Source organism: Letharia lupina (genome assembly GCF_014066315.1).
Source record: "Letharia lupina isolate WasteWater1 chromosome Unknown contig_3, whole genome shotgun sequence".
Lineage (NCBI taxonomy): Eukaryota > Fungi > Ascomycota > Lecanoromycetes > Lecanorales > Parmeliaceae > Letharia > Letharia lupina.
Window position 1 is genome coordinate 2,491,078 of NW_023502972.1, and position 13,736 is coordinate 2,504,813.

Below are 13,736 nucleotides of genomic sequence, written 5' to 3' on the forward strand. Positions count from 1 at the left end.
GGACAACTACTCAAAGCTGATATCGACATCATAGGATTCGCTCACCCTCGGACTTTGACACTTTGATTCTTCTCTCTGCATCAAATCGCACTGCATTGATCACTCTTTGGACTGCTTCCTGGTGCCCCTCATGCCGTATGGTGGCGCCTCTCATACGGCAACTGATAGAGGAAGAAGGAGCGGGCGAGGAAAGAGGAGGCGTGGGCTATGCAGAGATTGAATTCGATTCCCCTACTCTGGGAGACGTTGCAGGCCGGTACTGACTTGAACCCTTTTCTCCAGATCAAGGCCGCAGTCTTTGTATGTACTGATCGAGAAATAGATACACGGTGCGTAATCGCTTGGAGACCTCAACAAAGGTACTTGACAGAGGACAAAGGCGTTAATGGGTATATATAGATTACGAGTATTCCAACCCTGTTGGCCTTCAGTAGACAGGAAGCGCAGCTACAAACGAGGCTCACCAATGTCGAGGAAATGAAAGACAAAGACTTTCTGCGTCTGTGGATTGAGGATGAGGCCATAAGAGGAGAAAGTGGAGGGAAGGGAGGCGGACTGTTTGGAGGACTCTTCGGGCTGCCGCTGAAGTAGGAAAGAAGGATGTCGCGAGACCGCGAAAACTGGATGCGTTTTTCCAGGCCCAGTGTATCCATGGGTAAGATTCTTGGAAGATGTTTCTAGCCTTGGAATAAGCGTGCTTTCTCTCAAAGAACAGAGTCGCTTACAACATAATGGCAGAGTGTTCTTGGTACGGATTATGCGCCTGGCTTTCCGCAGCCGCCAGACGTATGAGCGGGTCTGGTCGACACTGAAGCGCTCTGGTCTCTACCATGTCCAATCTTGGAGAAGAGAAAGAAAGCGCCCTCATTAGGCGCAAATTATGATTCGGAGCGTGAAGCAACGGCGTATTGCATCTGGCGCGATTCTCTTTTCTCTCCGCAAACAAAGACGATCTCTATCCCGGGGCAATCAATCCTCAGGATTTGCTACTATCACAGTCTAAAATGCGTTTCCTGTTATACACTTTGCGCCTTGCTGGCTTTTTCGTTGGTTTGTCGTGCATGTCAGGCTCTACATTAGAGATCACAGCTATTGCATCGGTCACAGCCGGTCCATATCCCAAGCTGCCTGATGTTGTAGAATGTGCGCCAGAGTATGGAGAGAATCTTGACAAACACGCTTGCTATAAGGCTTTACAGACCATGCCAGATGGCCGTCGATTTTCGCAATTCGTGTCGCGTAAGAGATATCATGGCCAGGAGGCCCTCATAACTCCGGTCTACTACTACGATAATAATAGTAAGTCTTTGGACCGTCCAGACTTCGATTCCGTCAGGCAGTGACCGTCGTTGAGCGAAAAGTCGTTCCCGAGAGACTAACGACACGATCCTGAAGCACACCCATTCGAGGCTTCATGCGTGATTACGGTAGACCTGGCAGGTCGATCCAGCACCGACAATAATGTCTATATTAGGAAGAGGTAAACTATTTTCCGAAGCATGTCCTGGTCCTTCGATACTGAAAGAACCACAGTACCTTGAGGGAATTGGTGGGTCAAGTGAACGCGAGCTGCATCATCGACAATTTTGGACGGGGTGGATTTATCACATATAAACTCGAAAACACCATCGAGGGGGTTTCGAAGTATAAGAAAGTACCTGCTGGCTACAATACCCCTCTTTTCTTGACCGTGCAGGTTTCCCCGAGGCAAGGCAGAGGGAGACCTGGCGACACAGACCCTCGAGTCAACGAAGCGGTACAAAATGGCTTGCTTGAATCAATACCACCGATTGTGTTCAAGGTGAACCGTGCCAAAATATTCGTGATAGTCAACGCACTCAAAGAAATTTACAAGCGCATGAGGATCGGAGGAACTCAAGCCTGGTGGGATAGTAGGAACATCACTAACTCTATACCTGAGAACGTGAGTACTATCTAGAAATTTCACGCTTCTCAAATTGCGGGAACGGGCAGAGTTGATCTCCAAACAGGTAGATTACAACTGTTATGGAAGTGAAGGGTCGCCGAGGCCCCGCGACTGTGAAGATGCCTCTTTCACATTCATGGGAGAAGGAAATGTAATAGTAGGCCCTAAGGAACCGCTCATCAAGCAAGTTGGTATGAAAACCAACGACATACTGCTGCTCCTGCCGAAATCTAATCTGAACAGGTAACTGTAAGATTGAAGTCAGCAGTAAGCAGCGCCATGGTAGGTGTTTTCGGAGTCCATCTTTCCCCCTTTGGACCAAGCCTTGAGTCTTGAGACATGTCTTGGGAGGTTCTACTCTGTAGACATGTTCCAAGGCTCAATGCAACCCCTCGAATAGCAATACTGACGCCGGAATTACAATCCAGCATGCACATTGGACGTTCTTCGAGCTACGATCGATGTACTGTTGGGTACCTGTCTGGATGGCCCTCAAGCGATTGGCCTTGGTGGGGTAGCTTCAGCGCGACCATTTGACGCGAATGATCCTACGACCTTGCTCGGGAGACAATGTCAGTGCATCGCCTCTAAATATACTAATAATTCTAAAACCCGGAATGCAGCTATTGAATACCAAAACATCACGAAACTCGGAGTGGGGCCGCCCCTGCCACCGACATTCGAAATCGAGATATCCAAAGCCCGTCCCCTCCCACCATCCTTCCCACCAGCACCTCTATGTGATGCATCTACCAAACCTGATAACAGCACTGATGGTTGCATTGGCCACCATGGCTCGCTCGTAAACAGCAACAGCGGCAACTGGAGTCTCCTCATAAGCAATCAAACAGGAGCTGTTGCAAGTCTTCTTCCTCTTGCAATGGACCCAGATGTTACTTCGTAAAAGCAATGCCTTTTAGAGGTAAGGGAGGTAACAGGATCTGGTAGACGTGGACTTCCTTCTGGTAAAAAGCGGTTTCTGAACTATCAAGTTATTGATATAGCAAATTAAGATCCTTATTGAGCTGATGGGAACGCCGTACATGCAAATGCCCGCTCCGTTTAAATGCCAAACAATCCGAGGCCGTCGTATGCAACTGTCAAATCCCAATTCTGTTTTCATGGCACTGTACTAATGCCGGCCTCCTCTTGGACCCTTTTCACCACCCCTTGTAGAGCCGCACAAGCTGGACTGACGGGGAAGTTGTCAAAAAAGCTCTCCCCATAATCACATGCCATACCAATCCTTGGATCTAAAGGGACTGCCCCAAGGAAGGGAATGCCTGTCTCTTTAGCCAGCTTCCGTGCCCCACCAGTCGTAGCCTTGAAGATCTGATTCTGATGTTTGCAGCTCGGACACACGAAGCCCGACATGTTCTCAACGATACCTAGTACTTTAATACCAGCCTTCCTACAGAAGTCGATCTCTTTTCGTACATCCAACAGACTAACCTCTTGCGGCGTTGTCACCACAACTGCGCCATCGACTCCGGATTCTTTCAAATAAGAATTGACACTTAGATGCTCGTCACTCGTTCCGGGTGGAGTGTCCACGAGCAGGTAGTCCATTTCGCCCCATTCGACATCTTTCAAGAATTGCTTAATCAGTCCATTCTTCTTTGGGCCTCGCCATATCACGGCATCATCTCTGGATGGCAGCATGAACTGTATGCTCATCACTCCCAAGTTGTCCGCGACCCACACAGGACTCCACCCAGCATTACTGACATGAATCGTCTCAGCTTCTACCCCCATCATTTTCGGTATACTGGGTCCACAGATATCCGTATCCATTATACCGACCATATTGCTTTCATCTGCAGCGAAAGCGTGTGCTAGCATTGTCGTGAATGTGGATTTTCCCACACCGCCTTTGCCACTGAGGACCAAGATTTTGTGTTTGATGCCGGAGAGACGGGAGGTGATGAGAGGGATGTCAGGGTCAGGACCTTTTGGAGTAGAAGCGCAGATGCTTTGGTTAGGACAGCCGGCGCAGGCATCACCTTTGCCTGCGAGTTTGGACTCTGGGCCTGGGCAATGTTCTGGTTCAGGGGCAACGAGGGAGGGGTGGTTCTTCAGCGGGGCGGAGAGATCGACCTGGATAGGCTCTTCCAATGTGGTTGTCCTGGTGGAAGACATGATTCACCGAGTGTATGAACGAGGGTTCGACGGCGGAGTATTGTGTCAAGATGCATAGCAACAAAAAAAAAAGTCTCAAAAATTTATGATGGAGGGCCAGTAGTGATTTGTAAGGCTGCAGAGACGGAAAATGCAATCAGTACGGTGCCGGGCGGCGGACTCCCTTATCAGAATTCATTCTGCTGTCGGGATTACAGTAACTGGCACTCTTCTTACGGTATGGCAAAAGATATGTGATAAGAAACGATGTGCAATCGAGTACGTCGACTCTTCTCGTGACTACTCTCTCTCATAGCAGTGCCAACTTTTTTACTCTTACTCCTCTATGAGATTGTGCTCGAGCCCCCACATCCTCTACGAGTAGGCTCTCACAATATTGTTGCGTGTTCGTGTAGCCCAATGAAAGAAAGCGAACGTCATGCCTCTAACAATCCCCCCGCCATTTCCGCCGAAAACCTGCAGCATTTTCGAATTATTCAACGTGCAGATGGCTTCAACACGCCAATTGCATGCCAATCATCACCCTCTTCGCTTACATCTCAACATATGTGGGCATTGCTCTCGTGATCATCCTTAGTCCCCCTGACCAAGTCCTTTTCTTTTCTTTTCTTTCTTTCAAGCTTTGGGCATGGAAAGCCCCGTCTGAAGATTATTCGAAATACTACCTTTCCAGAAAATCACAACGGTCTACCTCAACCTCGCTTGTCTATAATATTCAAGGGTATTCAGGAGCGCGTGGGGTCGAGTTGGTAGGAAAATGGACCGAAATGGCCTGCGAGAACGAAGGCCAAAGGAGCCCAAGGAGGATCACAACGATAGCATACAGCCAAACTGGGAAGAAGGAAAGAGTGAGAAAACGTGTGGCAGAACTCCAGATGGAACGGGTGAGTCAATCATATAGTCATTTAATCGCAGGCATGTCAAGCTTGTCCATCGCTTTGTTACAGGAAAGACGAGCCAGAGCATGGGGCCCTTGGCCTGAGTCCAGAACTTGTGTTCCTTTGAGAACAAGCTTCACAATGGCTGACATCAAATTGCAATAGTATTCACGGTCCCTCAGACTCATGATATGGTATCCCAGCTCCTCTCGCCCAGCCAACCGAAAAACGTCTCAGACCTCATAGTCCTTGCTGTCTTAGGCGTACACATTGCAACTCTTTTTGTCCTACCGGACTCTCTTCGAATACCAGTTTTTGCGGTCGTCTTCCTCTTTTGGCGAGCATGCTACAATGTCGGCATAGGCTATCTGCTACATATTCAATCGCGCCACTTGAGGCTGGTGGCCTGGGCAAAGAGATCGAAGATATTTGTCGATCCCAAGACTGGGGGGAATCCACATCCAATGCTGTACCGTATTCTGAAGCGGGAGATGGAAACCAAGATACCCCAGGATTACAAGTTCGAGGATGCGCCCATCGAATATAATACCTGGCTTGTCTTTCGGCGTGTGGTCGACCTCATTCTAATGTGCGACTTCGTATCTTATGTCCTATTTGCCATTGCATGTGGTGGCCGACCTGCTGACGAAGGTATGGCACTTACTTTCCTACGCTGGGCTACCGGCTGGGGGTTATTTGGCTTCAATCTTTGGGTTAAGCTTGATGCTCATCGAGTCGTCAAAGACTATGCCTGGTACTGGGGAGACTTTTTCTATCTGATTGATCAGGAATTGACATTTGATGGTGTCTTCGAGATGGCTCCTCATCCCATGTACTCAGTCGGATACGCTGGTTACTACGGTATTTCACTCATCGCGGCCAGCTACAAGGTCCTCTTCATATCCATCGTTGCCCATGCTGCTCAGTTCGCATTCCTAGTATGGATAGAAAACCCTCATATTGAGAAGACGTACAATTCTCCCCCTTCCAGGAGACTCCAATCTGAATCTCAGTCGGAGGTTGAGCATGACGATAGTCAATCTACGGACGTTGATCGCGGCTATAATGCGCCACGGCTAGCCTCTACGAACCAGCCCTCACCGGTGCACAATCTCATCGGGCTCAAGAACATTGACCTACACCGAGTGACCGATACCTCAGTCATTCTCCTACAGATATACATCTTCGTCTTGGTGGTCTTGACACCGTCAACTCCGTTCTACCAAGGATTATTTGTCATCAATGCAGCACTGTGGCGTCTGTGGTATTCGATGGGTGTGGGATATCTACTCAACCGACAGTCATCCAAGAAACGATGGACACGTCATTTCCTCAAATATGGTGAGAGTACCGAAGAAGCCTGGCGCCAATGGAAGGGAATATATCATCTCTCCATGACATTGTCCTATGCAAGCTTCGTAGCGGCATCGTGGAAGATGTACTCACTCCCGCAAGATTGGGAGCATGGGCTGGTCCTTCTGAAGCATGTGGTGGGTATTAGCTTGGTGGCGTTACAAATTTGGACGGCAGTCAGTATCTACGATTCACTGGGCGAGTTCGGCTGGTTCTTCGGAGATTTCTTTTTCGATCATTCTCCGAAGTTGACATACAGTGGCATATACCGCTTCCTCAACAATCCAGAACGAGTGATAGGACTAGCCGGTGTCTGGGGTGCAGCGCTAATTACCAGGAGCAGCGCAATCTTCTTTCTCGCGTTGCTCAGCCATGTCTTAACCCTTGCATTCATCCAGCTTGTCGAGCGGCCACACATGCAAAAGCTGTACGGTCAGAGCCTGCGGCGGGAATCTGGTCTGGTCAAGAGCCTGAAGCGATCGCTCCCCCCACATCTGTTTCAGTGGCGAGGCAGTGTCGACAAACTCCTGGAAGGAACAATCGATTCATTCGAAGACTTTATCGATGCTGCTCGTCCCAAGATTGCAGCAGGCGTGAGCCTTTTCGTGAAGGACTCAACAGCTTTACTCAAACATCCCACACGCATCAGCATCACCAGAGTAGCGCCAGATCTCGCTGGTTATGACCCAAATGAATACTCATTGGAGGTCGAAGGCACGCCCTCAACATCCTGTGCGACGTACACAAGCGGGAAACAAAATCAGGCAAGACCCGAACAGCGCTCGTCGTTCAAGACTTTGAGCTTTGAATATGGTGCACCAATCAAAGTGCGATGGACGGCGCCCTTGAATCACAGCAAGAAGGACTGGGTAGGCCTGTACATGGTTGCAGATCACGCTTCGCGGGATGCTACTCGGGTCTCTTCCCAAGGCCGATGGGTGGCAACCAATCAAGATCAGTACGGTTCCATTATCTCAGATCGCGGCATCCTCGTAAGCGATATCCGAGTATCGGGGGCCGGACGTAAAGATGGGGAGACCAAAGATTATCTTTCGGGCGAGATGGAATTTTCAGGGGACAAGCTGTGGTGGACAACAGGGGTCTTCGAGTTCAGATATCATCACAACGGAAAGCACAACGTTATGGCCATCTCACTACCATTCGAGACTAGGATCAACAAATTTGATGAGGACGACGTCGAAGTCGATGCAAATGGATCGATTCGCGGTGCTGTGGAGGACGCTTTGTTGCAGCTGATAAGAAACTGTCTTGATAGAGATCCAGATATTGCACCTTCTACTGTGGACGAGACCTTCGGCGGTCAGGTAGAGAGGGACGGGAAGTTTGCAAAGAGAGTGGTCTTTGCGGTGCACCAGATGTAAGTCGCTCTTGGCCCTCGATAAATGCTGCAAGCCAAATACTGATGAACATACAGGTTCGGGATAGAATTTGCACCTGAGGTCGTCCAAGCCGACGGCAACGTCCGCAATCTGTCGTGGCGAGTCTGCAACGCCAAAAAGGTTTTGGTCAGTAATCTGTAGCACTACCACCGGCTTTTGCCTCGTATGTGGTTGGCTGACAATAAATGGATCAGGAACCTTACATGTCCATATCTCATGGCAAAAGTACGCCCACAGAGTCAGGGTATTAGTCTTGCCGCTCTTGTTGCCTTCGAATTCGTCTGCTGTTGACACCAGACGGTGGTACAAACAATGGCTTGGTCGCGAAGTATATAGATCCGTCGAAATGCATCGTACATACCCACCAAAGCTTGTTAGTTCAGGTCTCAGCTAGCGATGTTGAACAAAAGATGATGGAAATATCCATATCCTGTTTGTCTCCTTTGCGATCAGATTAGATCGTTGCGGGAGAGATTTTAATCTTTCAATGAAAAGAACTGCAGTCTGCATGCAAGTGATACAGCCTCAAACGCAGGTTGTGTACATTGCTACGTTAGACCTCGGAACCCAAGACAAGGATACCGTTTACATTGGTTCGATCTTGCAAAGTCCGATGCTAGCTATGTTAGACCTAGGTACAACAACTTGAAATGGGCTCTGGAGGTCCGGGAAGATCCAATATCCTGGCCGTGTGTAGAACCCATAAGTGAATGCCAAGAAACCCAGGATTTTACACGCCTTTTGACCAGGACATAGGCTACGTAGTGAGTGTGAGCTGGAATTTGCTTCCTTCTTTTCCGGTGACCTCCGTCGAGTGACCTCCTTGATCGAAAAAACGCAAAGATCTCTTACCAAGCCCATACAATGGATAGTTCCTGGACTCTGGTCCCGCCAATTCATGTCCACGCTGCAAACGAAAGACAGCTCAAGCGATCAATATGGATCCTGGAGCGCCGTCATAGATGCCGTCCAGTCCAGGCTACCAAAGCTGCAAGTACTTTATGAATGCGGTTCGTATTCAGACAATGAGCATCTTCTGGGACCTAATCCTAACCACTTAGGATACATAGAAGAAGAACTTCCATCCGACAGACCTCGCGGTCGAGGAGTTTACCCATGGCTTCTATGCATTCTTCAAGCCCAATTCCAATGGCGTAGTGTCAGTCCAATCGTGACGGGAAACAGGGGCCCTGTATCGTCCGATATTGGAGCAGACCGTCCTCATAGCTCGTCCGCCGACCCATTCGATGATTGCGAAAAGCATTTTTCTGATAATTCAGCGGATGAAGATGGAGAGTCCAAATTACATGAATGTGTCATGCAGTTTTCGGAGCTTAAAGATCACACAGAGGTATGAAAATTTGTTCTGGCGATTGATGGATTAGGAGAAAATACCTGTCCGCGTCCTCGGCTGGCAGAGCAAATTTTGGGAAGAGCTCCCTCACTATCATCAAGGATTGCGGATTGTATCGGTTGGACATTCATCTTTCAGCATCGAGCAACTACACTATTCTCTTTGGTGAAGTTCGAGGCGCCTTAGATGGTCTCTTTCTATTGCGGGTCCCGTGGCAATAGAACGGTACAACGTACTACCTAGATCTTGAAGGAACGGATGGATGGACACATTGGTACCTGGACAATCACTGTCATTTCCAGCTGAGATGTGTTCGCTTGGTAGAATTCATGCATGTACCTGTCCGTAGATCATAGAATTCAATGACATGCACCAAGGATCGCTTAGGAATGATGTTGACTCTCAATGCTTCATGACTCAATCTCCGTCAACCTTTTCTTCCATTAATCCGCAGGAGCAGTAGCCGCACGTAATTTTCCAGAAAATACGAAGCTGGCACTGCTGAGGCTTTTCCCACGCCAGAATCGATGCTGGACTCCACGAGTCTTCCAGTCCTGGTCAATTCGCCCCCGGAAACCAGCGTTCTCATCCATTTCCTACTCCATGTCGACCTCAACATCCTCCCCAAAAGACCTCGTCACCTTTCTACATTCCTCCTTCCATTCTGCAGTACCAATCACTACCTCGGTAGCAGATCTATCTAGCAACACCTCCCACCAGCTTTACCCTGACACTGTCTACACGGACAACGAGAAGGTCGAAACATCACAATGGCTGACTGCATCATCTCATCTTGCTGCCTCTGATGAGGACGAGGCAAAACATGCCGAACGTCTGGGCTCACTCAACATCCACCTCTCTACTCGCACAACTCTACTCGGCAGCAAGCCTTCAATAGCAGACGCAGCCATGTTTCACAGATTAGCCCCAGCAGTGAAATCATGGAGTGCCGAGGAACGGACCGGCGAACATGGCTACCATCACATCGTACGATACATCGATTTTGTGCAAAATGCCCCGTTATTTGGGCTGTCACTCTCAGCAGACGACAAGGTCAACATCGATGCTAGCGACCTCAAATTTGTACACAAGCCTCTAGATCCCAAGGAGGAGAAAGAGCGCAAGAAGAAAGAGAAAGCTCTAGCCGCAGCTGCAGACGGGCAGGCGCCATTAGTGGTTGGCAGAGGCAAGGAGGGCAAGGGCAAGGCACAAGATCCAGAATCGCAATCCAAAACAGCAATAGCTGATGGCGCCACGCCCCAACCCAGCAAGAAGGAAAAGAAAGAAAAAGCTCCTAAACCAGCCAAGCAACCGCCGAAAGAGACGCCCCTCTCCCCACACCTCATTGATCTCCGCGTCGGCCACATTCTCAAAGCCATCCCGCACCCCAACGCCGATTCTCTCTACGTCTCTACCATCGCCTGCGGAGACCCTCCCGGTACTGAAAACACCTCGGAACATGAAGGCAAGGTCGTACGTACTGTATGCTCTGGACTCAACGGGCTGGTACCGCTGGAGGAAATGCAGGGGAGGAAGATCATAGCTGTTTGCAATCTCAAGCCTGTGACGATGAGAGGTGTGAAGTCTGCTGCTATGGTTCTAGCCGCGTCACCGAGGTCAAAGGAAGGCGAAGAGGACAATCACAAAGGTCCAGTGGAACTGGTCACCCCCCCGGAAGGAGCGGCTGCTGGCGAGAGGGTGTGCTTTGACGGGTGGGAAGGGGAGCCAGAAGGGGTACTGAATCCAAAAAAGAAAGTCTGGGAGAGCTTGCAACCCGGGTTTACTACGACTGAGGGCCTAGAAGTGGGTTTCGAGGCGAGTGGAGTGGAAGCCTTGAAGGATACAGATGGGGATAAGGGGAAGGGAGTAAAGCGGTTGGTGACGAAGAGTGGAGGGCGGTGTACTGTGAAGAGCTTGAAAGGAGCGGTGGTGCGATAGAGTCATAAAGCCATCAAACGTTACAAATACCCATAAAGCTGCCCAAAGCTCTCAGGACTCCTGTGTCTTCACGTCGTATATGTAATTGTATTTCGCCCGTTGGAGTGCAAGCAGTCCTTTCCTCATCTCCTCATCTGATGATCCCATCATCTTCCCTTCCACCAGCCAAACCCTGATATACATCCACTGTCCCCAAGTCTCCTTCGTTCCCAGCCCTGGCCTTCGCCTCCACCACCTTCTTTTCCTTCGCCTCCTTGGCCTCTTTCTCTTCCGCCTTCGTCTTCTTCTTCCCACTCAGCTTTCTCCACGCCCTTTCAAGATAGCTATCCGGCCGTCTCGCGTCCATTTTGGCAATCAAATCCGCATTCGGATCCTCGCCCCTATCAATAGCATCCTGACGCCTGCGATTCCACTCGGCGTATCCACCGCTTTTCTCTCTGTTGAGCGCGAGGTTGGCTTCGAGGCGGCGATTGTATAAGGCTGTGCCTCCGAGCGCGTTGAAGGTCCCTTTATAGCGGCGTTCGACGGCGGCGTCGCTAGTGTCGACCATGCCGGTGAAGGTGTTTGGGGCCAGAGGCTTGGGTTTGGTGGATGTGGAGTCATCACGTTTGAAGTCGGGTTGGAGCAAGCTGGAGGGTTGGGGTACATCGCCCATTGTCGATAATACTGCGGCTGCTTTGCCCACTCCTGTAGTAGGTATGAGACCTGCTGTGATTCGTTGCACTCTGCCCACTGCTGGGAGCTTCTTGGTGTCTTCGAGGCGGACGGGCTGAGGGAAAGGAGATGCTAGGGAGACACTGAGGGAGACACTGCTCGGCTTTGAACAGAAAAGAGAAAGGAGATTTGCGACTTCACAGAGGCTGTCGAGGGATAAGAGAAGATATACACGATATGATGCCTTGCTCGCCGCAGGGAAAGAAGGAGAAATGATTCATTCAAGTGGTGACGAATGCGAATTCCAAGGCACTTTCCGGGTACTTGAGAAGCTTCGAAGGAGCTGGAGCTTTGTTAATTCGAAGCTGACATACAATTGCTATTCTGGTGATGCTCAGCATTGATACTATTCTGAAGGATGGTCGAGGGATATGTTTGCGGGGAAAAGCTGGGGCCACGAACGCTAATAATAGCCTTGGTCGTGGTGGTGGTGGTGGTTGCCAGGTTGCCTACCTACGGTAGGTATTTAAGGAGATTAGTGTCTTACTAATTTTCTCGCCCACCCATGGTTCAGTGTGTATCATTGAGGTCAAAGTGGTCTTGGCCGCACCGCTATATCGTCCATTGAGTTGAAGAGAAGCAAGCTTAGCTAATGTTGCAATTCACTTGTGACAGCATGTTTTTCGCTTTCTCGCCCTGCGCATGTATGGATGGTAAGGACCAAGGCGTGGTGGCGTCGCGAAAGAGAGAATGGCAACGGCGATTCTCACCAAAATCCAAACCACCTGTCGGGTCTCTTCTTCAAAAGAAGCCAGTACTGATCAGTGGGTTTCCGTAGAAGCTCCCGTGTTCCATGAGTCGCTTCCAGCTTGGAACACTATCGTCTATGCGCTTAAGGTGAGAGAGCATAAGTACCTAGTCCCATGGAAAATATGCGAATCAAACGTCTTTCTTCTTCCTCTTCTTAACCCTAGGAATATGACAAACATTCTATCGTCATGTTTTCCACACCTCTTCTTCTCCTCCCAGTCCAAATGTTGGCAGCATTAGCTGCCCCTCCTTTGCTTGAAACAATCAATCCTACTTTGGTCGCGAGCAGTGTCAATATTGGCGCTTCTCCTCTCAATTCCACTGCTCTGAGGGAAGCATCAGCTCAGGCACTATCCCTGGCAGGTGCACACAGCATTCCTCCTCCCCATGTCTCTGTCCTCAGTCCGCCAAGGCACGCAGTCACCATCAAAATCATCTTAGTCCCATCCGTCATGCTGATGTCTACTGCAGAAACACAACCGTAGGAGAGATCGAAGACGTCGAGTACCACGTGCCTGGGACGCAGACGACGCTCCATATTAGCTTCCGCCAGGATAGGCCGCTCCACAGGAAGTCTCTTGGGGGCTATCTCCTCATCATGCAAGACCAGGTTCAAGCGCATATCAGAGCATCAGGGGATGGCTGGCTTTTGCCCGAAGACGACCCTTATAGACGAGATTGGCCCGGTTCGTCTTCTGGACTGCTCAATACAATCTCATGGCTTATCGGTGTGTGGAAGGTTTCTACTTCATAGCGAAGAGTTCGCCTCTGCCTCCGGTGGAAGGGATACCTCATCTTACTTACGGGATGATGAACGATGCGCTAAAGGGTGAGAGCTTTCCCTATGCCCTTCTATCTGGTTGTTGAACTGTCTCTGCACAGGATTCTTCGATATCATGTACCATGGTGCACCGAATACTGGCCCGCTTCCTTTTGGCTGTTATTGCAACATAGCGGACGAGAAAGCGGATTTGGTGGGAACTGCAGCGATCTGGGATGCTCCGATCACTGCGGAGGATGCTTGAACTAGGTAGAATAAACGGCATACAGCTTATCTCTGCGGACATCCTTTGACCTGCTCCCCTGCTGTCGGAACGTTCTAAACCGAACCTTGATCAAGCTCATTCTCAGACCCAAGGGATTGCTCCAACCCAGAAGCCTCAAAAACCCGCTGCATATTCTCCCACTTCTCCTTCTCCGCGTCCAGCTCCTCATGCACCAATTCCGCCGATGGTATCCTTTCCTTCCTTTCCACTGGGCTGTGGTTTCACTGTGTGGGTCTA

At 49.8% G+C, this 13,736-nt stretch overlaps 7 protein-coding genes across 7 annotated transcripts; 5 read left to right on the forward strand and 2 right to left on the reverse strand.

Annotated features, from left to right (window-relative positions):
* Positions 1-137: 137 nt before the first annotated feature.
* Positions 138-591, forward strand: HO133_007502 (uncharacterized protein; the record flags this gene model as incomplete). Its single annotated transcript, XM_037298393.1, has 2 exons — positions 138-256; positions 432-591. The coding sequence occupies 2 exons, from the start codon at positions 138-140 to the stop codon at positions 589-591; spliced, it is 279 nt and encodes a 92-aa protein (XP_037157028.1).
* Positions 592-1,061: 470 nt separating this feature from the next.
* HO133_007503 (uncharacterized protein) lies at positions 1,062-2,174 on the forward strand (the record flags this gene model as incomplete). Its single annotated transcript, XM_037298394.1, has 3 exons — positions 1,062-1,299; positions 1,560-1,924; positions 1,992-2,174. 3 exons carry the CDS (start codon positions 1,062-1,064, stop codon positions 2,172-2,174), a joined length of 786 nt encoding a protein of 261 aa, XP_037157029.1.
* An 872-nt stretch (positions 2,175-3,046) lies between these two features.
* On the reverse strand, positions 3,047-4,066 carry HO133_007504 (uncharacterized protein; the record flags this gene model as incomplete). The annotated part of the gene is made up of 1 exon (XM_037298395.1): positions 3,047-4,066. The coding sequence occupies one exon, from the start codon at positions 4,064-4,066 to the stop codon at positions 3,047-3,049; it is 1,020 nt and encodes a 339-aa protein (XP_037157030.1).
* A 757-nt stretch (positions 4,067-4,823) lies between these two features.
* HO133_007505 (uncharacterized protein) lies at positions 4,824-7,948 on the forward strand (the record flags this gene model as incomplete). The annotated part of the gene is made up of 4 exons (XM_037298396.1): positions 4,824-4,950; positions 5,110-7,675; positions 7,733-7,823; positions 7,892-7,948. The coding sequence occupies 4 exons, from the start codon at positions 4,824-4,826 to the stop codon at positions 7,946-7,948; spliced, it is 2,841 nt and encodes a 946-aa protein (XP_037157031.1).
* A 1,706-nt stretch (positions 7,949-9,654) lies between these two features.
* Positions 9,655-10,989, forward strand: HO133_007506 (uncharacterized protein; the record flags this gene model as incomplete). Its single annotated transcript, XM_037298397.1, has 1 exon — positions 9,655-10,989. The coding sequence occupies one exon, from the start codon at positions 9,655-9,657 to the stop codon at positions 10,987-10,989; it is 1,335 nt and encodes a 444-aa protein (XP_037157032.1).
* A 130-nt stretch (positions 10,990-11,119) lies between these two features.
* On the reverse strand, positions 11,120-12,044 carry HO133_007507 (uncharacterized protein; the record flags this gene model as incomplete). The annotated part of the gene is made up of 2 exons (XM_037298398.1): positions 11,120-11,806; positions 12,018-12,044. 2 exons carry the CDS (start codon positions 12,042-12,044, stop codon positions 11,120-11,122), a joined length of 714 nt encoding a protein of 237 aa, XP_037157033.1.
* Positions 12,045-12,677: 633 nt separating this feature from the next.
* HO133_007508 (uncharacterized protein) lies at positions 12,678-13,478 on the forward strand (the record flags this gene model as incomplete). The annotated part of the gene is made up of 4 exons (XM_037298399.1): positions 12,678-12,865; positions 12,925-13,139; positions 13,193-13,282; positions 13,336-13,478. 4 exons carry the CDS (start codon positions 12,678-12,680, stop codon positions 13,476-13,478), a joined length of 636 nt encoding a protein of 211 aa, XP_037157034.1.
* Between the last annotated feature and the right edge of the window lie 258 nt (positions 13,479-13,736).